Genomic DNA, 27,215 nt, shown 5'->3' on the forward strand with positions numbered 1-27,215 from the left:
GTTTATTTAACCTCATCAATGTTCTTTTGATACTTATGACTAGTTAAAGAGTTGTACAACACTATCCCTTGTTGCAATTCTTTGAGGATGCCACTGTTTTTTTGTCTTTGACATCTGCCTCGACTCTGCATATCATTTTCCATTCATGCTTCTTATTAAGCTGTTTTCTTTTTTCTAGTCTCTTCTGCTTTAACATTTTTTTTTCTTTTTCTAGCTCTTTGTTTTTGACCCAGATCAGTGGGTTTACTTTTAGGAGTTTTTGTTCTTCGTTTTTTGTTAATCCTCACCCCAGGATATTTTTTCCTATTGATTTTTTAGGGAGGAGGGGAGGAAGAGACAAATACACATCAATGTGAGAGAGACACATCATTTGGTTTCCTCCTGCACATACCCTGACCAGGGCCAGGGATTGAACCTGCAGCCCAGGAAATGCCCTTGACCAGGAATTGAATGCACAACCCTTTGGTGCATGGACTAATGCTCCAACCACTGAACAACACTGGCTAGGTTAGGAGTTTTTGGTTAATGATTTTATTTTTTTTTATTTTAAAAAATATTTATTTTATTGATTTATTTACTTATTCACTTTATTTATTTACTTTTTTTACAGAGAGGAAGGGAGAGTGATAGAGACTTAGAAACATTAATGAGAGAGAAACATCGATCAGCAAGTGATTCCTCAGGGATTGACCCCTGATCTTTTCAAGAACAACATTTCCATAATTGGGACTTTGTGTTTTGTTTTGTCCCCTCTCCCCCCAAGAAAAATAATCTTAAATATAATAATGTTATATGCAATAATTACCAATTATTCAAGAAAAAAATCTTACTATAGTAATATTACATGCAATAAACATTTAAGAATAAAAGGATTTTAAGTATATTACCAAAACTGTACTAACATAGTATGATATCACAAAAATTATAGGAAATCTTAAAAATCTGCAAATAATAGATTGTTTTCATTATATTCTTGTATATTTCCCCCCCTCTGGCTCTATTTTTGTTAATCAGTTTATGTTGTTCATTATACTCCACAAATGAGTGAGACCATATGATGTTTATCTTTCTCTGGGTTATTTCACTTAGTATTATAGTTTTAAAGTCTATTTTGTCAGATACAAGTATTGCTACTCTAGCTTTTTTTTTTTTTTTTTGAAAATTTTTTCCCATCCCTTCACTTTCATCCTGTGTGTGTCTTTTGTTTTGAGGTGGGTTTCTTGTAGACAGTATATAATTGACTTGTGTTTTTGTATTCCCAATGGGACAGGTTAATATTTTTTATCCATTTAGCTACCCTACACCTTTTGATTGGAGCATTTAATCCATTTACATTTGGGATTATTATTGAGAAGTACTTAGAGCCATTTTAACTCTGTATTGCTGGTTTTCTCTCTGTTTCTTCTTCTTAGCAACCGCATTAGCATTTCTTATAATGCTGGCTTGGTGGTGGTGAACTCCTTTAGCTTTTTTTTTTTTTTTTTTTTTTTTTTTGTCTGGGAAGCTCTTTATTTAACTATTTTGAATGATAGCTTTGCTGGATATAGTAATCAAGGTCTCAGATCATTGCTTTCTATTACCTTGAGTATTTCATGCCATTCCCTTCTGGCCTTTAGAGTTTCTGACGAGAAATCAGGTGTGGTGTCAGTCTTATGGGAACTCCTTTGCAGGTAACAGTTTTCTCTTGCTGCCTTTAAGATTCTCTCTTTGTTTTTAATTTTTGGCATTTTAATTATAAGTCTGGGCATGGATGTATTTGGGTTTTTCTTGTTTGGAGTTCTCTGTGCCTCCTGAACTTGTGTGACTTTCCTTTACCAGGTTAGGGAAGTTTCCTACCATTATTTCTTCAAATATGATCTCTATTCCTTTCTCGCTTTCTGCATCTTCTGGCACACCTGCTATTGTAATATAGCACCTTTAAGCTGTCTTCCTGTTTTTTAATTATTTTTCTTTTTAGTTCTCTAAATGAGTGATAATTTCAACTCTGTCTTCTAATTCAGTCTTCAGCTTCTAATCTGTTGTGTATTCCTTCCAATGTGTTCTTTATTTGTACTATGACATTCTTTATCCCAGACTGTTCTTTTTTTTATGTTTATTATATCTTTTTTTATACTATTCAGTATTTTTACCATCATTACTCTGTATCAAATAAATTTCTCTGCTTCATTTATCTCTTCTGGAGAATTCTCTAGTTCTTTCACTTGGGGGTTGTTTCTTTGTATTCTCATTCTCAATCTGTTTGAGTTTGTGACTATGAATTAGGTAGATCCCCAATACCTCTCAATCTCTACTGCAGGACAGTGTCAAATTCTGTTTATGACTAATTAGATGAGGCAAAGACTTAAAGCACATGTGTCAAACACAAGGCCCGTGGGCCAAATCCGTCCCGCCAGGCCTTGCAATGTGGCCCGCACCGCGCTGTCATCACTGCACTCCGCTGCGTTTCCATCACAATGACAGTTTATGACTGTTCAGTAAACCATTCGGCCCTCGATTTAGGCTGGATTTTAGATTTTGGCCCCTTCTCTGATTGAGTTCGACACCCCTAACTTAAAGCCTTCAGAGACTGTCTAATGATTCCCACTTGAATTCAGGTATGGCAAGAGTTTTTCATTGCTTCTGCCTGGAGGCTAATAGTTATTTTCGTTCTCCTAATGGTCCTCAGACACTCCATACTGTGGGGCAAAATATTTTTCAATACAGAGTTCAGCTGTCTTCCCTTGAGGCAAAACTGCCTGGATAGCAAGTGTTAGTCTCTATGCAGTCTCCACTTTCTGTTCTTGGTCATCAGGGTTCTCCTCAGCTAGTCTTCAGTTGATTATTCAGGATGTTCTGTATTTTAAATGTAATTCCAGTTTGGTCATGGGAGTGTGTCTGTGTAGCATCCACATACTCTGCTACCAATTTTCCAATAATTTTAGCCCAATTTGTAAAAATCATCAAAGCTCCTCTTGATACCTCAGGATTTTTTGTTCAGATGATATTTTACATTAGTTGGAAAGAATATTAGAGAGTATTGTCTTTAGAATCAAAATTGATACATAGGGTCTCACAATCCTATGCAAGTAAAAAAATTTCCTCATATGAGCAGCAATTTAAATTTAAAAGGCTTGCCCCTGGCCAATGTGGCTCAGTTTGTTGAGCCTTTTCCCATGTACCAAAGAGTCTCTAGTTCATTTCCTGGTCAGACACATACCTAGGTTGCAGATTCTATCTCCTGATGAGTCATGTGCTGGAGGCAACTGAGCCATCTTTCTCTCACATTGATGTTTCTCTCTCTACCTCTCCCTTCTTCTCTCTCTAAAATCAGTTTTTTAAAAAAAACAAAAGGTTTGTATTTAGCTAAGTCTCCATGTGCTCTTTTTCTACTTCAACTTTTTAATTTATGGCACAAAGGTTACCATTTTAATCCTTTGTTTCAGAGTAGGAAAAAGACCTGCAAAGTCCACAGGCACATGTTTCTGATGAATGGTGTTAGATTAGCTGGTATTTCTTTGCAGTAGACATATTTGAAAACTAAGAACCAAAACAATTAATTGTAATATTCAGTGTTTACAGCAATTTTTTATTCCTAAGAAGGCTGGTGGTGAGACTGTCTACTTGTTCTTATGTAGTATTTAATTATACTAATTTAATATTGGAGATGCTGGTTGTGGGGAGAAATCCATCCTTTGGTAAAAAAAAAAAAAAAAAGATAGACCTGGAGACTGAGTGCTTGGAAATGGAAAGAGTAAATTATTATGAAGTTTGTTTATATATCTTGTATTAAATAATTTTTTCTCTGTAGCAGAGGCTTTATTTTACACTTACATGTATTTCTCAGATGTTTGTTCACATACATTTAGTACGCTGTCTTGCATAATAAAATAAATTCACTATAATTAATGTTTGGCACATACTTTTTTTTCTACCAATGGAATTTGTGTATGTGTTTGGACGGGAGGGTGAGGTATATTATTTGTGTTTTTTTTAGATTATTGGCAGTGACATGTACTTGCACTGTAGTGAAGGTGTTGAGCTTCAGGTTGTGCTGAATATTGTGCTGTATATTGGTAACTGTATAATTTGCTGTACATCTCTTGGTACTTTTGAGAGTGAAGGAGGGTTCAAGTAATAGTAGTAGTAATAGTAGTGCTAGTAGTAGTAGTAATAGTAATGATAATATTGATAATGCTGAAGCAACAAACAGGTAAACGGGAGCATATGGTGATTCTTGGCCTTGAACACTGATAGTCCTGGATTTAAATGTTCTCACAACTAGGACATGTTAACTACCTAGGGCTTAGATTTAAAGAGGGGAGAGAATAGAATTGTGAAGACTGAATATCTTATATAATAAAGCCTAATATGCTGAGTGTCATGTTGTCTGTTCAAACAAAGCATAATAATGCTAATATACTAAGGCCGTTCAACTCCTTGGTATTACGTGCACTGACTACCAGGGGGCAGACAGTTGACTGGTTGACCAGTCGCTATGATGTGCATCGATCACCAGGGGGCACACACTCTGAACGTTAGGTTAGCTTGCTGCTAGTGTCTGGCCTGTTGGGACTGAGCAAGATGGGGTGGACACACCCTGAAGCCCTCACACAGAGTCCCTCCCTGGCTGGCCAACCTCCCAGGTCCCTCTCCAGCCCCGATTGTGCTGGTGGGGTCCCTTGGCCTGGCCTGCACCCTCTTGCAGCCCCGGGCCCCCTTGAGGGAGGTCAGAGAGGCAGTTTCAGCCCAGTCCCACAGGCCAGGTCGAGGGATCCCACTGTTACATGAATTCGTGCACTGGGTCTCGAGTGTTAAGATAATATGTAATACTAGAGGCCTGGTGCACGAAATTTGTGCATGGAAGGGGTGTCCCCTAAGCCCAGTCTGCACCCTCTCACAATCCTGGCTCCTAATCGCTTGCCTGCCTGCCTGCCTGCCTCGTCACCCCATGCATCCTGTTCTTCAATAATTTGGTTGTCCCTCACTAACCCCCTTCCTGGCCTGGTTGCCCCACACAGCCTGCTTGTTCAGTCGTTTAGTTTTTCCCTCACTAACCCCCCTGTTGGCAGCCATTTTGTGAGGGTGTGAGGGTCAATTTGCATTTTACCTCTTCATTATATAGGATGTTAAAATGTATGTACTAGTAAAAATATGTAGCATCTTCATTGGTAGTTTGCTGCTTAGTAAATGTTGCCTTTCAAGTGAAAACTCATAGTATGGTTGAAGTGTGAGAATTGGTGTTACCACTTTAAAAATCATAAAGGCATCCTTTTCGATTCTTTTGCTAACCCTTCTGCTCGTTATTTTATGTCTTTATGTATAGTGCCTTCAGTTTACTGAAATGTTGGGTTTGTAACTGCAGCTGTCATTTTTCAACATGGACATTTCTATTAATACCCCAGTGGTCTTTCCAATCAACCAAAAGAATAGTGATGTAAGGAAGGGGGAATATAAGACAGTGCTACTGGAAATGGGTTCCCATTAGTATTGTTATACATTATTTGGTGCTGTGATGTTGAACTTGCCCAAAATTATACAGCTGTGAATGACAGAGCTAGGATTCCAACCTAGGTACTAAAGAGTATGTGATCTAAACCAGTGTTTCTTATACTCTGGTAGTAAACTAGTTTATTTTTAAGCTATTTCCAATCTAATGTTTCTGTAAAGTAGGATAGAGATGAAAAGAAGCATTTATGGTATAAAGCTGAATTTGGTATTATTGGATTCTACAGACATAAAGGTACTGTCAGGTGACTAGAAAACTTTCTAGATATTTACTTCCTACTTCTATAATTAACCTGGCTATTATAATAAAGAGGTAATATGCAAATTGACCCTCATGCCCTCCCACAAGATTGCGCCCTCATGTGGTCAAAGCTGGCTGCCACAAGATGGCTGGCAGGGGAGGGTAGTTGTGGGCGATCAGGCCAGCAGGGGAGGGCAGTTGGGGGGGACTGGGCCAGCAGGGGAGGGCAGTTGGAGGTGATCGGGCCAGCAGGGGAGGGCAGTTGGAGGTGATCAGGCTGGCAGAGGAAGGCATTTGGGGGCAATTGGGCTGGCAGGGGAGCAGTTAGGCGTCAATCAGGCTGGCAAGGAAGTGGTTAGGGGGTGATCAGGCTGGCAGGCAGGTGAGCAGTTGGGATCCAGCAGTCCTGGATTGTGAGATAGATGTCCCAGATTAGAGAGGGTGCAGGCTGGGCTGAGGATCAGTCCCCTACCCCCAGTGCATGAATTTTGTGCACCAGGTCTCTAGTCTATATATCTATCTATATATATACCTATATATCTCTATATATCTCTATACATTTATCTCTCTCTCTCTCTCTCTCTCTCTCTCTCTATATATATATATATATATATACACACACACACACATATACATATATATATATATGTATCTAAAAGCCTAAGTGAACATTACAACTGAACGACCAGTTGGCCAGTCACTATGATGCACACTGACCACCAGGGGACAGACGCTCAATGCAGGAGCTGACCCCTGGTGGCCAGTGTGCTCCCATAGCCAACCTTCTGTGGCTCCTACCCCTACTTGAGCCCCCCCATTAGCCTCAATTGGTGGGGGTTGGCTGGCAAGGGGAAGGGACCACAGGAGGTTGGTCTGCAGGCCCCCCTGATTGCCCTGATTGGGGGGCCGGCTGAACAACCTACCAGGGTCCTTCCTCCTGGCTGCCTGGCCCCCAGATAGGCTTCAGTTGCTGTCCAGGCTGAGGAACATCACCCATGCATGGCCTCTAGTAGAAAATAACCAACAGAAGTCTGTGGACCACACTCTGAGCTACTGCTTCAAACCTTATTAGTGTCAGGAGAACAACTTATTTTTCCATACTTCAAATTAAGGCTTAAGTGATGTTCTAACCTTTGGAAAAAGTCCTGAAAGTTCTTAGTGAATATATTTGTTTAGTGAAGTAATAGAGGACACAAATTGGGTGTCCTGAGGGGAAGTTTCATTATTTCTGGAAGAGATAAACGTTTGGGTTGAGGGTGGGAGAGAAATTGAATGTTCATAACCATAGAAAAACAACATACCATGGTTTTGGAATTTAAGCCGTGTGAATTTCAACATGGTGAGAAGAAGAATCTAAACTTTAGTCTGATGTGTTTTTTTTTTTTCTTTTGTGTTTTTTTTTTTTTAAACCTATAGGAATTATTCTAGATTTGGGAGCTGTCTAGCTTTTATGCTATTAGGATTGTTCCACAAAGTTAATATGCCTGATACACGTGTTGATTTTTTGCAGAATGTAAAAAGCTACCCGAGATTCTTTGCAACTGACTTTGAAACTTGTCCTACATTTGCTCAATATTTTCCTTACTCTTTAGTTATCTTCTGTTGCTATGATAGCTACTGAACCCCAAGACCACTAAATTGTAAGACTGTAAATTTTTATTTTAATCCCATAAACTCTGCCAATCCATTCAGACTGGTGGTCTTTTTCTTTCTCATCTGTATTTAAGCACTTTGACTTGTCAGTATTGGCTTCTGTTGCTCACAGGATGGAAGGTACTTTTAGCCTGACCTTTAAGGCCTTTTATAGTCTCACTCTAGCCTGCCATTCTAGCTTTGTATGATTTCAAGAACCCTTCTTTCAGTCTTACTGGTGCTTTACCATCTGGATAAACACCCTGCACTGTCTCATGACTTGAACCATCTGAAACGTGTTATACAATGGTGTTTCAAGTGCAGGGTCTCTTTTGAGTAAAAATGTATTTGGCCCAGCTTATGTGGTTCAGTGGTTGAGTGTTGACCTATGATTCAGGAGGTTATGGTTCAATTTCTGTTCAGGGTACCATGCTAGAGGGAGTTGTGCAAGAGGCAGTAAGTCAATGATTGGCCCTCATCATTGATGTTTCTTTTTCTCTCCAATCCCCTCTGAAACCAATAAAAATATTAAAAAACAAAATAACGGGTTGTTGAAATAACTATATCTAGTCATTATAAAATATGACCTAAAAGAAATTTTGTACTGAGAAGTTATGCCCTTTTATATGGTTTTTAAGATTAATCTCATTAACAATTTCTGCCATGATTTCTAAATCTTACTAGACTTGGTGTGTGCCAGATAAAGGAGTATTTTCAGAGAGTACTTTAGTATTTTGCATCCTATCTTGGAAACAATTGGCTATTAAAACGTTTTTGCTTTAGTAAGAGGGCTTGAGAAATTTGTGTAAGTCTTAAGTGTTTGAACATGAGACTATTAATGTGTAGATAGTAATGTAAAAAGCTTATTAACGAGAAACATCAATACTAACAGTTTTAGGCTTCAGATGATGAAAAGATACCGTATTTTTTGGACCATAAGACGCACCGGACCATAAGACGCACCAGTTTTTAGAGAAGGGAAATGAAGAAAAAAAGATTCTGAAACAAATAGTGTCCTAAAATATTTTATGTGCGTTAAAACATTTGACAATTACCGGTATAATAGTATGAAGAGAAATTCTGACGTAGCGGCGTTATCAATCAGGGCATCCAGCGGAGGGCGGAGTTTACTGGTGGGCGGAGATCTACAGTACGCCTACCCAGTAGTCAAGCACGGCAACAGAGGGCGGAGAGGAATGATTGGGGGAATAGACGCGGCATTCTTCCAGGCACGGAGTACGGGCCAGCAAGAGGTACAGGCGATGATTACGGTTTGGATTACGCAGTTACCGTACACCGCACCTGGGCTGACATGGAGATATGGCTGCAGCGAGGGCATGGAGGCTGACTACCATACATGGGAACTCCTCTACCACTCGGGGTTTACAGAGCGGGGCAGACACTCTGGGCATGGAGGAATGGACAGTGGCTGCAGCAAGCACACAGAGCCGGGCAAGCACACAGAGACCACACAGAGCCGGGCAAGTAAAAAAACTTTTTTTTTAAAGTATATGTGTAGGCTATATTTGGACCATAAGACGCAGGGACTTTTTCCCCCCACTTCTGGGGGGAAAAAGTGTGTCTTATGGTCCGAAAAATACGGTAATTATCAATAGTTAAACATTTTTAGAGTGTTTTAGAGTATTCAATTTAAAATGTAGCATTCTCCTATATAATAAAAGCATAATGTGCAAATTGTCCCCTCCACTGCGAGTTTGACTACTACTATGACGTGCGGAATATGGCAGGTGGGGTGACATGGCACTTGTCAGAGGGTGGCAACGGAGGTGCTGCCTGTTCTATTGGGCCTCGAAAAGAACGGGACCATGGTGGGATGGTGGAGCAGGTGTGAATTGGTGGGTGGTGCCAGGCCAAGGCGGTGTGAGTAGGGCCTGATTGCCCTGCTGATGTGACCATCGTCCATTACAGAGAAAGGGCAAATACAGTATTAAAATGTTTATTGTTTTCCTTACAATGTTCATGAATCTGTGCACTGGGCCACTAGTGCACAGATTAAATATTAAATATAGTTTAAATATTAAAAGTGAAAATTGAAAGACTTTAATTTGGTATACTTAATTGATGCCTACATCCACATATTAAAAATGAGAACCTATTTTTATTTTAGCAATAGGAAAAATTCAAAATTACATATTCTTACTAAAAAATAAACACTTAAAATTCTAGAAATTTTCCTCCCAAGTTTATTACTTACTTTTAGTTTCTATGTGTCCATTGACTTTTGATATTATCTTAGTCTTCTTCCATCATTTTCCTAATGGTGAAAAGTTGAATAACAGAGTGACATTTTGGGCCCCATGAAACTTGGATTTATTCATGCTGTAATTAATTCATTGTTTTTATGTGCCTCTGATGTAAAAAAAAAAAAAAAAGATTTAAGTGAATGCTGTGACATTATGGGTTCTAATGAGGATTTTGAATTATGATTAAATTTTTCTTTATCATTTGTCTTTAAACTTTAATAAGAGACATTTCTTAACTTTAGCTTTTATTCCACACTCAATGTTGCAAATCTGTAAATGTCCAACACTTTGGCAGGATCATCATTATTTTAACCCCCACAAAGCATTAATAGTCTTTTATAAATTTTCTACAAAACACTGTTAATAGTCTTTTACGTTTTTACTCTTTCCAGTGTTTTCATTATTTCGTACTTAAATGCTCCCATCTGGAATTTTTTCTCTTTAGCATGATCCTAACCCCAAACCTTTGGTGGTTCTCTTTCTTTGGGGTGTGTGTGAGGATCTGTTTGTATGAATCTGTATTTATTTGTTTTTGAAATACATATATTTGTGAATTCATGCACGTTAAAGGGGGATCAATTAGAGGAAATATTTTAATATTAACTAGCCCTTTCTTTATAATAGAAGTGTCAGAGATGAAAGAAAAATAGTAAAATGTATATGAAAATCTTAGTCCTTTCAGAGTCTGGGACCATGAGACCCAGACCTGGCTGCTTCTGTCCTCTCCTCCCCCCCCCAGTTGGGCTAGATCCAGACCTGGCTGGTCCCACCCTTGTCAAGCCCCACCAAGTGGAGGGAGTTGGTACAGACTCAGGTCTGCTGGGGTGAGGGCTGCTGTCTGAGGTCCCCCAGCCTGAATCCGGGCTGGGGGTATGCCTTGAAGTACCCCGTCAAGCCCCAATGGATGAGGGATGTGGCCCAAGGTGCCCAGTTAAGCCCTACTGGGCTGGGGGAAGGGGCGGGAGGTGAGTCTAATGTCTTCCAACCTGGTGCCAGGGCGGGGGGAACAGCCTGAGGTCCCTCTTCAAGCCCCATTGGGAGTGGGACACAGCCTAAGGCAGCGTTTTTCAACCGCTGGCTGTTCCGAGGCACACTAGATGTTGCCTGGTGTGCCGTAGGTGCAGACAAGACAAGAATTTTATAATTTTTCACTATTTTGTTTACTTAATATTTCATAATAAAGTAATTATAAAATACTTTCTTTGTGTTTATTTGATTCCTATTCAAGAGAATTACTTTATATATAGTCAATATAGGCACAGAGTTTAATTTTTTAACATTTTTCTAATGGTGGTGTGCCTCGTGATTTTTTTCATGAAACAAGTGTGCCTTTGCCCCAAAAAGGTTGAAAAACACTGGCCTAAGGTCCTTGCTGATTGCTGTTAAGGCTTGTTAGGGAACTCATCCTCTGCTGTGGGTACAGCCATCTTGTGTTACAGAAACCACCTCTGCTGTAGGCACCACCATCTTTGTGGCAGAGTGGCAGTCAGTTTGCATATTCCTTCTATTATATAGGGTATAATTTTAAAAATATATTTTTATTTCAGAGAGGAAGGGGGAGGGGGAGAGAGATAGAAATATCAATGATGACAGAGACTCATTGATTGACTTTCTCCTGCACGTACCCTACTGGGGATCAAGCCTGCAACCGGGCATGTACCTTTGCCTGGAATAGAAGCTGGGACCCTTCAGTCTGCAGACTGACACTATCCACTGAGCAAACCAGCTAAGGCTGAAGCTTTTTTTTTTTTAAATTATTATTTCTTAAATATCTTTATTGATTAAAGTGTTAACATTATGTGTCTTTATTCCCCCATTTACTCTCCCTCCACCACCAATCTCTCCCACTCATGCCCTCACCCCCCTGTTGTCTGTGTCCATTGGTTAGGTTTGTATGCATGCATACAAGTCCTTTGGTTGATTTAAAGGATATTTTTACTAGGCAACAAATTCTAGGTTGACAATTTTTTCTTTCAGTACTAAGATACCATTCAGTTACTTTAGGATTTCATAGTTTCTATTTGAGAAGTTAGCTATTATTCTTAATTGTTCTCCTGAAAGTAATGTGTACGTGTTCTTTTTTTTCTCCCTCCTGACTACTTTTAATATTACCTCTTCATCTTTAGTTTTCAGTGGTTTGAGTTTGGTGTGCCCAGTGAAGTTTTATTTGTATTTATACAACTTCAAGTTCCCTTAACTTTTTGAATCTGTATCAACTTTCTGATGAGATTTGGTGAATTCTGTATTGTTTCTGTCCCATTCTCTTGCCCCTTGTCCTTGAACAAATTAACCATCCTCTAGCTGTTTCTTTCATCTTTTTAAAAATAATGTTCTTATTGATTTGAGAGAGAAGGGAGATAGGTAGAGAGGGAGAGAAACATTGATGTGAGAGAGAAACATTGATTGGCTGCCTCCAGCACATATCTCAACTAGACAAGCAAAACATTATTTTTAAGTTTGTGTGGTTCAGTGGTTGAGCATCAACCCATGTGCCAGAGTCGAAGGTTTGATTCCCTCCCAGACAGACATGTTCAGGTCACGGCTTCATCCCCTGTAGGAAGCTAGCATGAAGCAGCAGATTGATGTTTCTGCTCTCTCATCCATGTTTCTATCTCTCCCTCTCCTTTCTCTCTAAACTCACTAAAAATAATTTTAACAAAACAATAAAGTAACTAATGATTAAGACATTAAATTGTCAATAGAAAGACATTCAGGCATAATTCAGATAATGGATTTAGCAAATACTTAAAACTATGATTACCGTTTCCCCGAAAATAAGATGGTGTCTTATATTAATTTTTTCTCCCAAAGTTGTGCTAGGTCTTATTTTCATGGGATGTCTTATCTTTCCATGCTCTAGGTCTTATTTTCGGAGGATGTCTTATTTTCCGGGAAACACGGTACTATGATGAAATAGGAGATGTGGGAAAGGGGTTAAAAAAGTGTTTTAAAAGGGACTTAAAATTTATTAAAAACATTTAAGTAAAGCTTGTCTGGATGGCTCAATTGGAGCATTGTCCTGTGGACCAAAAAGGTTTCAGATTCAATTCCTTATCTGGGCACATACTACTTAGGTTTAGGTTGGGAGTTCAATCCCCAGTTGGGGTACGTAGGTGAGACAACCTCACATTGATGTTTCTCTCCCTCTCTAAAATCAAATAAACATATTGTCGGGAGGGGATTTTAAAAAATCTACTCTTTATCCAAAAAAATAGATATGGAACTGCTAACTATATTGTCTGAAATTACGAGCTTATTGAATGAGTAACAGACTGAACTCAGCAGAATGTAGAATTGGTGAAGTCAAAGATAAGCCAAAAGATTCAAACAAACAGAGAGGGAGGGGCTAAGAATAGATGATAAAAAACAGATGGGCCCTGGCTCAGTTGGTTGAGCAATGTTCCCCAGTATTGAAGGGTCATGGGTTTGATTTCTGGTCAGGACACATACACAGGTTGTGGGTTTGGTCCCTGGTGGTGCGTGTATGGGAGGCAACCAATCGATGTTTCTCTCTCTCCCTCCCTTTCTCTCTCTCTTTCTCTCTAGAATCAATGAAGGAACATATCCTCAGGTGAGGATTAAAAAAAAAGAATTTACTCGGATAAGTTAATCAAGTTCTTGGGTGTAGCACTGATCATTGGCATTTCAATTGTGAGCAAAATGAAGACAGTCCCTGCTATGAAGTGTTTTTAGACTAGTTCCTGGGCAGGTCACTTTGTTAAGAAAAATGAATTTTGTAAAATATGTACTTATTGCCTATCTGCACAGATCTTTTAGATGACGCATTTCTGATTTACATAATCTTTTATCACTGAACCTATATTGTTTTGCTACTTCAGTTTAAGTCTGATACCAAATGCTTGCTGAACTGTGTCCCCTCTACTCCCCTTTTTATGTATTAGCTTCCAGTGACTTTCCTTGGCTCTCTGTTTTGTTGACACAAATTTGTAATAGGATGAAGTGTTACATGGAGCAATGTGGAGAACACCTGTTATGTCCAGGCTCCTTTCTTTTCTGATATTAGATGACAGTATTAATTATGTCTAACATAGAAAATGATGTAAGTACAAGCCAATGTCCAGCTTTTTTTTTGCATAGAGCCAATTGGAAGTGACAGAAGTTGCAGAACTTTTAAGTTTCCATGTCATAACAATATAACGTGTAGTATTGCTTGATAATTTTTTGAAAACTTTTCTATTGTCATATGGTTATATTCTCCACACTTTAGTTATATTTTCCTTCCTCCCCACTTTCATTTATAGTAGTTTAATGTAATGTAATGTTAAGAAAGTTAGTTGATTTGTTGTATGGTCTCTAACAATCTTTCTGATATTAAACTGTGTAAGTGGAAGATAACCAAATATAGTATTATTGTTACGTTTTTTAATTTGAGAAACCATTTTCTGTTAATGAAGATATGCTAGAATGGAGGGTTTTGAGTTTTTTCCTTAGAGATTGGTCTGTGGTATGTTTTATGAAGTGTTTCTGTAATATTTTCTTTAAAAGATAATATTGGCACTATTGGTTCAAGTTTATTTAAAGTATTGCTGTCTTAGATGTGTTAAGAAATTTTAAATATTGTTTTATTATTTTTCACTAGGAAACCACCCCTACTCCTAATCCTCCGCCTACAGAAGAAGAGAAAACAGAATCTAACCAGGAGGTTGCTAATCCAGAACACTATATTAAACATCCTTTACAGAACAGGTAAGTTTTCTGACACAGTTTTCTGACTTAGGCAGCAAGGTAAGTAAATGGTGCATAGGATAGGTTTGGAGGGAAAGGTTAGATGAGACACTAGTTTTAGATATGACAGTTTGAGGATTCCATTTTCACTTGGATGACCCATGTCTAATAAGCATTTTTAGTATGAGTTTTGAATTCAGAAAGCAGAGCTGATTGAGAGATTGGTTTGTAATTGATGGTGGTAATTGAGACCACAATAGTAAACAAGTTATTTTTTAAGAAGTGAACTTTTCTCGGGACAGAGACTTTGCTATCAGCACATTTGGGAGTTTTTTTTTCTTTGTATGTGTGTGTGTGTGAAGAGTGTCATGAAGGGCATAGACATAGAGGCTTTAAATTATTACAAATATAAAAATGTCTCAAAATGACCATTGGATTGAATGATAAAAAAAAGCCCTTACTGGCCAAAACCAGTTTGGCTCAGTATATAGAGCATTGGTCTGCCGCCTGAAAGGTCCCAGGTTCGATTCCGGTCAAGGGCATGTGCCTTGGTTGCGGGCACATCCCCAGTAGGGGGTGTGCAGGAGGCAGCTGGTCAATGTTTCTCTCTCATCGATGTTTCTAGCTCTCTATTCCTTTCCCTTCCTCTCTGTAAAAATGAATAAAATATATATTTAAAAAAAAGCCCTTGCTGTGCTGGCTGGTGTGGCTTCATCCTGTGCATCAGAAGATTGACAGTTGGATTTCTGTTTTGTAGGCTGGATCCTCAGTGGGGGCATGCCTGAGGCAGCTGATTGATGTTTCTTTCCCCCTCTCCTTTCTTCTCTAAAAATCAGTACAAAAATCTTTAAATAAAAGAAAAGAATAAGTAGTTGTTACTAACATAGGGGAAACTTTCATAGAGTATAGATGATGGAAAAGGTAGTAGTAGTTTGATAACTGAATAGAATATATAAAATGTAGAGAGCAAGAATAGGTAATTTGAAATTGACTGAAGGATAAAAGTGAGAGCTTGGATATTTGGAATCTGGAGGTGGTTGGGTTTGTATTTAAGACAAGTTAGGAGAAATTAAGATGAATTAAAATTTTCATAGTTACAGTAGAGTAGTTGAGTGGTAGTTCACTGTATAGTAATTGTCTTTCTGGCTTATACTTGTATACTGAAAATTAACATGACTTCACAGAGTTGTTGGTGGGAAGAAAATGGCAGCATATAAATGTTGTAAGAATTTGGAGGAAAGTAAACTGGAATTGACTTCTGAAGATATTTAAATATCTGTTTCTTTGATGTCCCCATCACCTTTTACTCTACCTTAAAGGTCCATAAGCCTGTCTTTCTAAAAATATATTTATGTGAGGGAGAGGGAGAGAGATAAAAACATCAGTGATGAGAAAGTATCATTGATTGGCTGCCTCCTACCCATCTCACACTGGGGATCAAACCTGAAACCTCCGGCATGTGCTCTGACCTGGAATTGAACCCTGACTTCCTGGTTCATAGGTCAACGCTCAACCACTGAGCCGTGCCAGCCAGGCTCATCCTTTTTATAAATATTTCAGAATTTATTTTGCTTTCTTAAAAATTAACCTCTAATAACTGTGATGATTAAATCAGTATATAAGTATATAAATGAATTTAATACTTTTCTCAGATAACCTTTCCCTATTTTATTTTTTCTACTCCCTGGAGTGGTCAGTGTTAAGTTTAGTTTGTATTCAGAACTTGCCAGTGTGCACACGTGTATACTTTTATATAGGTAACCATACATTTTTTTTGTTTGTATGTGCAGATTTTGCATTATTATTTTAAACTACTGCCTTGTAAGTGAATATAAAATAGTGTATTTTTTATCAGGTTTACATTGATGAGTATATCAAAATCTTTCCTATTTACAAATAGTGCTGTAGTGTACACATTCTTATATATTTTTGTGTACTTGTATGGATATATCTTTAGGGTAAAATTTTAGATTTCCAAGGTTTTAAAGGTTGTTTTAACAACCTTTATAGATACTGCCAAATTATTCTTTTACTAGCTTAGACTTTTAACAGTTTGAGAGTTTGTTTTCTAAATTCTTGCCAGCCATGAATTTTTAATTATTGGCAATCTGTTTTGTCTTATTTTGATTTGAGAAAATGATGTCTTACTGTTTTAAATTTGCATTTCTCTCATTGAAGTTTCAGAATTCATATTGTATAGATCATTTGTGGTTTTAAACAGACTGGACAGTCTGTTTAGTTCTATTCTGAGAAAATGTAAAATTTTATATATTTGTTTATAAATTAATATAGAAATAAGTTTAAATACACTGAGTGGCCATATTATTATGATCTCTAGACGCATAATAATCTGGCCACTCAGTGTATATAGCTATACTAAAAAGAGAGAAAGATGCAAATTGTACCTCCACGATGCCCACCAGCCAATCCCAAGAGTGAGTATGCAAATTAACACAACAAAGATGGCTGGTTAATTTGCATATGTAGATGCCAAGTGGCCGGGGGTGGGGTGGCGCCAAGCAGCCTGGTTCCCTGGGACAGGCACCAAGCCTGCAGCCTCCCGGGACCATCAACCGGCCCTGGGAGGCCAGGGCAGCCCCACCAAACAGCTTGGGAGCACAGGCCGTGGCCCAGCACAGGCCCAGAGTAAAACATTGACAGCAAGTCCTTTCAATTGGGGCATTATAGGCCCACAGAATAATCCTTTCCTTTTCTATGAAACACATAACTTTGACACACTATTCACAAATAAATAAGTTCCATATATTTTGACATTTTACAGCCCTGGAAAATAACATATAATGATCAGCAAAGTGAGAAGATGAAAATAAATTTTAGGCTTTTAAAGATGTAACTAATTTCTGTCTAGAAGACACACTAATTAAAAAAGTGATGGTTTTGTCCTATACGATATTAGCCAGATTGTATCTAATTTAACAGTTTTACTTTAGGCTGCAGGCTCCTTCCTGGTCGGGGCTCAGGTTAGGGCTTATGCACAAGGCAACCAATCAAAGTGTCCCTCTCATATTGATGTTTCTCTCTCCCTGTCTCTTCCACGCTCTCTAAAAATCAATGGAAAAATATCCTCAGGTGAGGATTTAAAAAAAAGGAAATAAAGAAATGTCATATCCTATGAAAGAGACACCTTGAAAATGCCTAAAGAAAGTTGTCATTTTTTTTATGGTGAAGGGACTGGAGTCCGTGTTGATGAAAACACCTTGGTGGCTGCAGTGGCCAGCAGTGGCAGTGGCAGTAGCAGCAGGGTGATGGGGGCGACAATTTCCCCTGATCAGCCTCCCCCCCCCCCCCCCCCCAATGCATGAATTTCATGCACTGGCCCTCTAATATGTATATTGAAGCCCAATGTATGAATTTGTGCTTGGGTCAAGGCCGGCTGGTCTGCCTGCTAGTTGAACTTCTGGTCCTGGTCAAGGGGACAATTTGCATATAACCCTTTTATTATATAAGATATACACTGAGTGGCCAGATTATTATGTAGTCAGAGATCATCATAATCTGGCCACTCAGTGTATATTTCAGAGAGAGGGAGGGAGAAGGAGGGACAGTAACATAAATGAGAATTATTGATTGTCCGTCTTCTACTGGGGATCAAGCCCATAACCTGAGTATGTGCCCTGACCAGGAATTGAACCATGACCTGGTTCATGAGTCCACCTGGGCAAGTTTTGTGTGTGTGTGTGTGTGTGTGTATGTGTGTGTGTGTGTGTGTGTGTGTGTGTGTGTGTGTGTGTAAGTGTAAGGGTATCATTTTCTTTATCCATCGATAGACAGTAGGTTGTTTGCATATGTTCTCTGTTGTAAATAATGCTGCAGTAAATATGGGGTTGCAAATATCTTTTTGAGTTAGTATTTTCTTTTTAGATAAATATCCAGAAATATAATTTCTGGATCATATGGTAGTTCTATTTTTAATTTCTTTTTTCTTTTTAAAATATATTTTTTTGATTTCAGAGAGGAAGGGAGAGGGAGAGAGAGAAACATCAATGATGAGAGAAAATCATTGATAGGCAGCCTCCTGGCACGCCCCCACACTGTGGATCTATCCCGCAACCGGGGCATGTGCCCTAACTGGAATCGAACCCAGAACTCCTTGGTTCATAGGTCGACGCTCAACCACTGAGCCACGCTGGCCCAGCTGTTTTTAAATTGTAAGGAAAGACTAAATTAATTTTAGAAATCCAGAGTGTAGTACTTGAACTTGTATGTGTGTTTAATATATTCTTCCTTTGCTTTTGATGTTTTTGTTAGTGTGTTGGCAAATGCAAACTTATCAAGTAGATCATAACGTATTTCTTTTATGTTTGAGATTATCAAGCTTTAGTCAAAGAATTGATGAAATATGTCCATTTGGAAACCCTGTCTTCAGACAACATTTTTATCAATGAGAAAATAAAGTTTCTCTGAATTACCTTTGGTATAACAATTTGGTGTATATAATTCTAAAGATGAAGATGATAACATTTAAGTCTAACTTTGTTGTAACATGAGTTTATCTTCAAAGTATTAGAGTAAATCCTTTTAAGGGAAGTATAAACATATATAGAAGTTGATATACATTATTGCAGAACATACTGCGGTAGCATTTTATTCAATAAGTCCCTTATGTTGTTATTTTCCCATTTGTGTGTTTGAGTTTATACTCTTGTTTCTTTGAAAGCTCCACTTTCTGTTTCCTGGTTTCCTTTCAAGTTAAATGCTTCTGCTCTGTTTTTCTTAAATAACTATGTTTGATTAGCATAGCACTTAGCATACTGTAATACTTTACTAAATTTCTGTGAATTCACCTCAGATGAGCTTCAGTGAGTCGGTATAGAATGTGGTATGTATTGGGCACAAAATACATAACCTTTTAAACGAAAAAAAAGAGAGAAAGAGCTACTACTTTACCACTGTAATAATTACCCTTTATATTTATTTATTTATTAATAATTTTGTAAAATACACATAACATAAAATTTACCATCTTTTAAATGTACTGTTCAATAGTGTTAAGTGCATCCACATTTTTGTGCAACTAGTCTCAGGAACATTTTTTATCTTGCAGAACTAAAACTTTACACCATTAAACAACAATTCCCCCTTTTCTTTCCTTAGCCCCTGGCAACCTCCATTCTTTCTGTCTCAGAGTTTGACTAATCTAGGTATCTCGTAAAAATGGAATCATACAGTATTTGTGATTTTTTAAATTATCTTATTGTCCTCATGATTCATCAATGTTGTAACAAGTGTCAGAATTTTTCTTTTCTTTTTAAGACTGATTAATACTGCATTGTATGCTTTTACCACATTTTGTTTATTCATATATCAATGGACACTTGTAATGCTTCCCTTTTTTGGCTATTGTGAATAATGGTGCGATGAACAAGGATGTAAAACTGCCATTTTTGACACTGACTTTTTATTTTTAGATGGGCACTCTGGTTTTTTAAAAATGATAAAAGCAAAACTTGGCAAGCAAACCTTCGACTGATCTCTGAGTTTGATACTGTTGAAGACTTTTGGGCGTAAGTAACCCATTCATTTTAGGATGTTTGTTGTTTTATTAGTATATAATTTTAAGTCACATTTACAAAATGAAGGTTAAAGTGAAAAGTTAATAAATATTCATTTATACCACTACCTTTTTGTTTGTCTATCTCCTCATAACTGTTTGAATTGGTGATTATTCCTTATCAGTTTTAGAATGCTTCAGTCTTGTCATCTTTTACACTTCCATGTTTTTTATTATTTGTTTTGAGAGATCCTTTGCTTTACTACTCCTAGAACTTCTGACAACTTGTTGGAACTTGTCCCCTTTCTGGATGCCTGGATACATATGCCCCATACTTGGGTATTCCAGCGCTTTGTTATTAGATCTTCATTTCTGTAAATTATTTGATTGTAACATCTGTGATTTCTTGTTATAAGAATTATGAGGCCCTGGCCGGGTAGCTCAGTTGGTTAGAATGTCATCTTCATATGCTAAGGTTGCAAATTCAGTTCCAGTCAGGGCACATACAAGAAGCAACCAATGAGTGCATAAATAAATGGAACAAGCCCTAGCTGGTTTGGCTCAGTAGATAGAGAATCAGCCTGCAGACCAAAGGGTCCTGGGTTCAATTCCGGTCAAGGGCATACCCCCTCCTCCAAAAATAAATAAAAAAATAAATAAAAATAAAAAAATAAAGTGGAACAACAAATCTCCCCCCTTCTAAAAAATCAATCAATAAAAAGAATTCTTAGATTTCAAAGGCTAAATTGCTAAATACTCAGGATTTGTCAAAGAATGACAGTATCTGTGAAGATTATTTATAAATGTGCTAACTTCCAAAAATAGTTGAAGATTTTTTTTGAGATTTTGTTTTAGATTTAGCAAAAGTTAAGATTGGGGGTCATAAACCTGTGCATACTTCAAATAAAATACGGTGGAATCTAGTTTCTAGAATGTCTCCCATCTTGAACAGATTGCTTCTCAACCTGACAACCTGTTTATGCTGATAGCAGTATAATCAGTCACTCATCTCTCAGGTGACAAAGGAAAGAATACACGAATCTGAGTCTGCATACCACTGTTAAGATCTCAGAATATTGTGCTGTGAATATTTTTTTCCTTTTGTTGATACTTATAATTGTTAAATTTTCATTTACATTTTATGTCCTTTTAAAAAGTGTTTATAGAGTATAATATACATGTACTATATATAAGAAAGGTTAAAACAGAATTGTTTGAGGGTTTGGAACGATTAATTCATTAGGCTCAACAACTCAAGAAACCTTATTACTTGGTCTTACATTGTTTCACCCAAATTGGGTTTGCATGTTACTCTGTGGAATGTGATCCAAAGGATGCTAGTCTTCCTCAAAACTGTTTAAAATACTCATAGGCTGGGTTAAAATACACAAGAGAATGGGTCAGTTATATCGTCCATGGTCTATCATGATTTCTACATTTTTACTCTGTTTCATATTTTATAACTGTTTTCCTCTTTAGCCTTTTACCTTCAGACTAGTGGATATTTAAGTCACCCCAAATATTATTCTCTTTCATTGATATTTGGGGAATAGTTTAGAAATATAGATTCCAGGTTTCTCATCCATCATTAAGATAAAATCCCAAGTTAAAATCCCAAGGAATAGGGCTTGGAACTGGTGTCTTATTTGTGTTTTAAAGCTCTCCAAATGATTATGTGCTCACTGACTAGTAACAGTCTGTGGTGCTTCGTGGCCACTGGTCCGTCCTACTCTTGGATACCTTTAAGAATGATGATGGTGGTTTATTTCAGTCATACAATGCTGATTGTCAAGAAGTTCATCTTGCTTTCTCTTGATTTGTATATTTAAAATTGCTCATTAGCCTCAATTTTTTTCATTTACTTAAAGGCACCTCATACCTCTATTCTCAGTTTGCTATATATACACACATATGTATGCATCAAAACATAGTCAGAATAAAATTAAAAATATTTTCTTAAATAATCGTATATTGAGTCTTGAACTGACCATTATTAAGATCTGTTTGGTGCATTTCAGAAATTGAATCTATAGAAAAACAAGTGAACACAAACTTTTGATTTTTTTAATCATATTTTCTAAATGTTACATAAGCATCTATGCTTTACATTACTATTGTTTGTTTATAACTGTCTTTCTTTTACCTAGTCTGTACAACCATATCCAGTTATCTAGTAATTTAATGCCTGGCTGTGACTACTCACTCTTCAAGGTATGATGCTTCATTGATGATTTCATTTATATGTATATTACAAGACTGGACCATTCAGATATTCATTAAGAAATCTTGCCACAAACTTAGGAATAGGAAATGATCTGATGCTTGGAGAAAAATTAAATAGCTTTACTAGGCTTAGCATAAATATATTGTGTCCTGTTTTAATATAAATAATTGAAATTAAGAACACTCTTTGTGGGCACATTCTGTGATTGATTTCAAAGAGAGCTTTGATCATCCAATTCAATCTTTTTATATACTTGAGTAGATTGAAGTCCAAACTTTGTCAGAATTTTTTTTTTCAATTATAATTTACATTCAGTATTATTTAGTATTAATTTTAGGTCTACCCACCTGGCATTGTACGTAGTTATTACAAAATTATTGGCTAGATTTCCTATGGTGTACTTTAAATCCCTGTGTGTCAGGAATTCTTAACATGGGGTATGTGGGTCCTGATATATTTACAAATGGATTTTGTCAGATGGTAGGATATGACATTCATTAATTCTCTGATATTGCATAAGTTGTACATAAATTTTGCTTATATCTTCTAGATAGAGAAGTGTATGTACCTTTGAGAAGGTACAATACTCAGAATGTTTAGGAACCTTCAAATTACCATATTTTTCGGACCATAAGACGCACTTTTTTCTCCCCAGAAGTGGGGGGGAAAAGTCCCTGCGTCTTATGGTCCAAATATAGCCTACACATATACTTTAAAAAAAAAGTTTTTTTACTTGCCCGGCTCTGTGTGGTCTCTGTGTACTTGCCCGGCTCTAAAATGGTTCTAAATGCTGCTGTTTACTTTACAGAGTTGATTACATGTGTTTATGACTGTGATGTTGGGTTTTAATGCACATAAAATATTTTAGGACACTATTTGTTTCAGAATCTTTTTTTCTTCATTTCCCTTCTCTAAAAACTGGTGCATCTTATGCTCCGGAGCGTCTTATGGTCCGAAAAATACGGTAAATGAAACACAAGATTTAATAGCTAATAAATCCCTAAGTCAAGATTCTCAATTCTGCAATCCCATGCCTCTGGCATTAAATCCTGTATGCTTTTATTTCACTACATCATTCATGGGGAATCAGGTTAAATGTTGGCAGGATATTGCTTGCTGTTTCTAGAAATGATCTCTTAAAGTAACAATATTGTCGTCTTCTAACATTGTAGGATGGTATTAAACCTATGTGGGAAGATGAGAAAAACAAACGAGGAGGACGATGGCTAATTACGTTGAACAAACAGCAGAGACGAAGTGACCTCGATCGCTTTTGGCTAGAGACAGTAAGGTTTTAAAAGTATAAAACAGTTTGGAATACTACATCTAATTTACATTAGTTACTTAAAGAGAATATAAGAATGCCTACTCTAGAAAATCTAAGCCAGCAATTAATTTTGTTCTATCATGTGAGTTTGTATGTTTTACATACTAGCACATTGAAACTTTCTACCACATTACAAATCAAATACCAGGTGATTGGCAATTGATCTGACCTTCCTCAAAAAACTCATTCTGATGATTACATCAACTCCAAAATCCTAGGACCTCACATTTTGTATAATGTAAGTCTTTACAACTCTCTCAGAGTATTGTTTTGTATACTAAACTTTGTAGATCAATGAGACAAACAATAAGATTGTAGTTTCATCATTCAGTTTTGTTTGTTGTAATATAACCTGTAATTGTTGGTTTCATTCATATTCATATTCATATTCATATTCATATTCATATATATAGCCTATATAATAAAAGGTTAATATGCAAGTCAACTGAAGGGTCCAACACAAGAGCTGCCTGCCCCCTGGTGGTTAGTGCACTCCCACAGGAGGAGCACTGCTCAGCCAGAAGCTGGGCTCACAGCTGGCAAGTGCAGTGGTGGTGGCGGGAGCTTCTCCTAGTGCTAAAGACAGATGGCTTAGGCCCGAGGCCCCAGCTAGCCACCACCACCCTCTGCAGGGCAATCAGTGGGAGGTGGGGGTTAGGCTCTGTGATCTATTGCCCTGCAGAGGGTGGTGGTAGCTGGGACTGCAAGGGCTGAACCCCTTTCATGAATTTTGTACATCGGACCTATAGTATATATGTGAAATACTAGAGGCCCGGTGCAAAAATTTATGCACTCAGGAGGGCTCCCTCAGCCCAGCCTGTGCTCTCTTGCAGCCCGGGAACCCTCCTTAGTGCTGCTGTGGAGGCAGGAGAGGCTCCTGCCACCACTGCTGCGCTTGCCAGCTGTGAGCCTGGCTCAGGGCTTCTGGCTAAGCGGTGCTCCCCCTGTGGGAGGGCTATGACCACCAGGGACAGCTGCATTGAGCGTCTGCTCCTGGTAGTCAGTGTGTCATAGACATTGGTCATTTAGCTGTTAGGTTGATTTGCATATTAGCCTTTTATTACATAGGACTAGAGGCTCGGTGCACAAAATTTGTGCATGTGGGTGTTTGTCCCCCAGCGTGCACTCTCAAATCTGGGATCCCTCGAGGGATGTCTGACTGCCTGTTTAGGCCCAATCCTACCGGGCTGTTGGACATTCCTCTCACAATCCAGGACTGTTGGCTCCCAACTGCTTGCCTGCCTGCCTTCCTGATTGCTCCTAACTGCTTCTGCATGCCAGCCTGATAACCCCCTAACCACTCCCCTGCCAGCCTGATTGATGCCTAACTGCTCCCCTGCAGGCCTGGGTCCTCCCCAACTGCCCTTCCCTGAAGGCCCAGTCGCCCCCAACTTCCCTCCTCTGCTGCCTGGTCACCCCTAACTTCCTTCCCTTGCAGGCTTGATCGCCCTCAGCTGCCCTCTCTTGCAGGCCTGGTCCCTCCCAATTGTCCTCCCCGACTGGCCTGATTGCCCACAACTGCTCTCCCTTGCAGGTCTGGTCCCTCCAACTGCCATCCCCTGTGTCCACATGGGGGCTGGATCTTTGACCACATGGGGGCAGCTATCTTGATCTTGTGTGTTAGAGTGATGGTCAATCTGCATATTATTCTTTTATTAGATATAAGGCCTGGTGCACAGGTGGGGGTCATCTGGTTTGCCCTGAAGGATGTCCCAGATCAGGGTAGGGGTTCCCTTGGGGTGTGGGCTAGCCTGGGTGAGGGGTCTGTGGTGGTTTGCAGCCCTGACCCCCCTTGCCCCCCACGCACGCACACACACCCACCCCCACCCCCCAAGCAGAGGCCCTGGGATCTGGGATTTATTTATCTTCTTTAATTGAAACTTAGTAACCTTGAGTGGAGCCAAGCCTCTTGTTCGCTCAGTGGGGAAAGCCATTTTTGTTGGGATTTATTTATCTTCTGTAGTTGAAACTTTGTGGAGTTCAGGGCTCTCCAGGGTGTGCGGAAAGCTTGGCTTCCTCCATTGCCAGGGAAACCCAAGCCTTCTGCTAGCTCCATGGCCACAGCCAAATTTGCATACACACTCCTAATTGGCTGGTGGGTGTGGCTTGTGGGTATAGCAGAGTGATGGTTAATTTGCATATTACTTTTTTATTAGATAGGATGAGATAATAGACATTATTTATAGTGAGAGGTTCTAAACCCCACATTTTTAGGAGAAGGAATCATAGTCTTTCTTATATCTCTAGCACTTGGTACATTGTCTGGTTTATAGTTAGCACTTAAGTGAAACAGTATTCTATAATAATAAAAGGCAAGATATGCTAATTAGGTTGGATAGCCAATGACCTTCCAGATGACGATGTGGTGGCAGGAGCATGAGGCAGAGGTGGTTTTGGCCGACCAAGTAGGCAGTCAGGCGAGTCATTAGGAGCCAGTGGTCCTGGATTGCAAGGGTTCAGGCTGGGGGGAGGGGTAGAGACATAAACATTGATGTGATAGAGACGCATTGATTGGTTGCCTTCATGCTCCCCAACCAGGGCCAGGATGGATGGAGTTTGCAACTGAGGTATGGGGTCCCCCATGCCCCCTTTCAGTTCAGGGGCCCATCTCTGACCAGTTAGCCAGACCAGTGAGGGAATTTTTTCTTTTGTTTTATTTGTCTGTTTTGTTTTTTTAAAAGAAGGGAGAGATTATCAGTAAATACCATTTTAGATTTCTATATTGAAAAGTTGTTTTAGTTTGCAAGATGACAAAAGTTCTAGAAATAGATGGTATTAATGGTTGCACCGCGTGTGTGAATATATTTAATGTCACAGAACTGTACACAATAATGACTGAAATGGTTAATTTTTTATGTTATTTACTACAATTAAACATTATAAAGTGTTCATGAAAAACAATAAGCAGCACAGTAAATTAATATTAATAAGATAACTTTTATAGGGGTCCTATATACCATCAGGACCCCTATAAAAGTTATCTTATTAATATTAATTTAAGCACCAATGATGAGAGAAAATCATTGATTGGCTGCCTCCCGGACACCCCCTTTTGGAGATCAAGTCTGTGACCCAGGCATGTACCCTTGACTGGAATTGAACCCAGGACCCTCCAGTCCTCAGTCACTATCCACTGAGCCAAACCAGCTAAGACTGCTGAGAAATTTAAAATGACTATTAATGTTCTTGATATTAACCAAAGAAATAAAGGAACAAATAAAAACATTAAAACAAATATAATGTAGACATTCAAAAAGTCAACTCCAATTTAAACCTATTTTTTTGTATGTATACAAATAATGAGACATTTGCAGTAGAATAACCCATTTTGAATCAATTGGATGTAATTGGGATTGGGTTTTGTTTTTAAGCTGCTGTGCCTTATTGGAGAATCTTTTGATGACTACAGTGATGATGTATGTGGAGCCGTTGTTAATGTTAGAGCTAAGGGTGATAAGATAGCAATATGGACTACTGAATGTGAAAACAGAGATGCTGTTACACATATAGGGTAAGTTTTGCTCTTTGTGTATTTCTTTTAAAATACTTAGATAATCAAAAAGAGGATAGTTTTATTTGGAGCTTTACAAATACTTGTATTTGTAGATCATTATTTTCCTTGTATTGTTTTCATGAAAACTTTTGTCTACTTTGGCATGTAGTATATTAATTTATCAATGAGGATATAAATTTTTCTACTTTAAAATTGTACTAAGAGTATAATCCTTATAATAATGCAATGAGAATTGGTGGATATTATACGTATATTTTGTGCTTGTGTGTACATTATACATAGAGTTTGTATTGAAATTTAAGTGACACTATCTTGGTTTTGCCCATATTTA

General features: G+C 38.2%; 1 protein-coding gene and 1 long non-coding RNA gene across 2 annotated transcripts in view; one reads left to right on the plus strand and one right to left on the minus strand.

Moving 5' to 3' along the window:
• EIF4E (eukaryotic translation initiation factor 4E) overlaps positions 1–27,215 on the plus strand; it is a 43,493-nt gene that overhangs the window by 13,566 nt on the left and 2,712 nt on the right. Inside the window, exons 2-6 of the mRNA XM_036410939.2 lie at positions 14,222–14,328; positions 19,737–19,832; positions 21,967–22,030; positions 23,216–23,329; positions 26,742–26,881. Of these exons, the coding sequence (XP_036266832.1) occupies positions 14,222–14,328; positions 19,737–19,832; positions 21,967–22,030; positions 23,216–23,329; positions 26,742–26,881 (521 nt within the window). The remainder of the gene's footprint in view (positions 1–14,221; positions 14,329–19,736; positions 19,833–21,966; positions 22,031–23,215; positions 23,330–26,741; positions 26,882–27,215) is intronic.
• LOC123651084 lies at positions 1,811–19,465 on the minus strand. Its single transcript, XR_006739563.1, has 2 exons — positions 19,271–19,465; positions 1,811–1,898 (listed from the first exon to the last, which is right to left on the minus strand). It is a non-coding gene; the product is annotated as an uncharacterized LOC123651084 (long non-coding RNA).

The sequence above is a fragment of the Pipistrellus kuhlii genome, unplaced genomic scaffold (assembly GCF_014108245.1).
Source record: "Pipistrellus kuhlii isolate mPipKuh1 unplaced genomic scaffold, mPipKuh1.p scaffold_m20_p_1, whole genome shotgun sequence".
NCBI lineage: Eukaryota > Metazoa > Chordata > Mammalia > Chiroptera > Vespertilionidae > Pipistrellus > Pipistrellus kuhlii.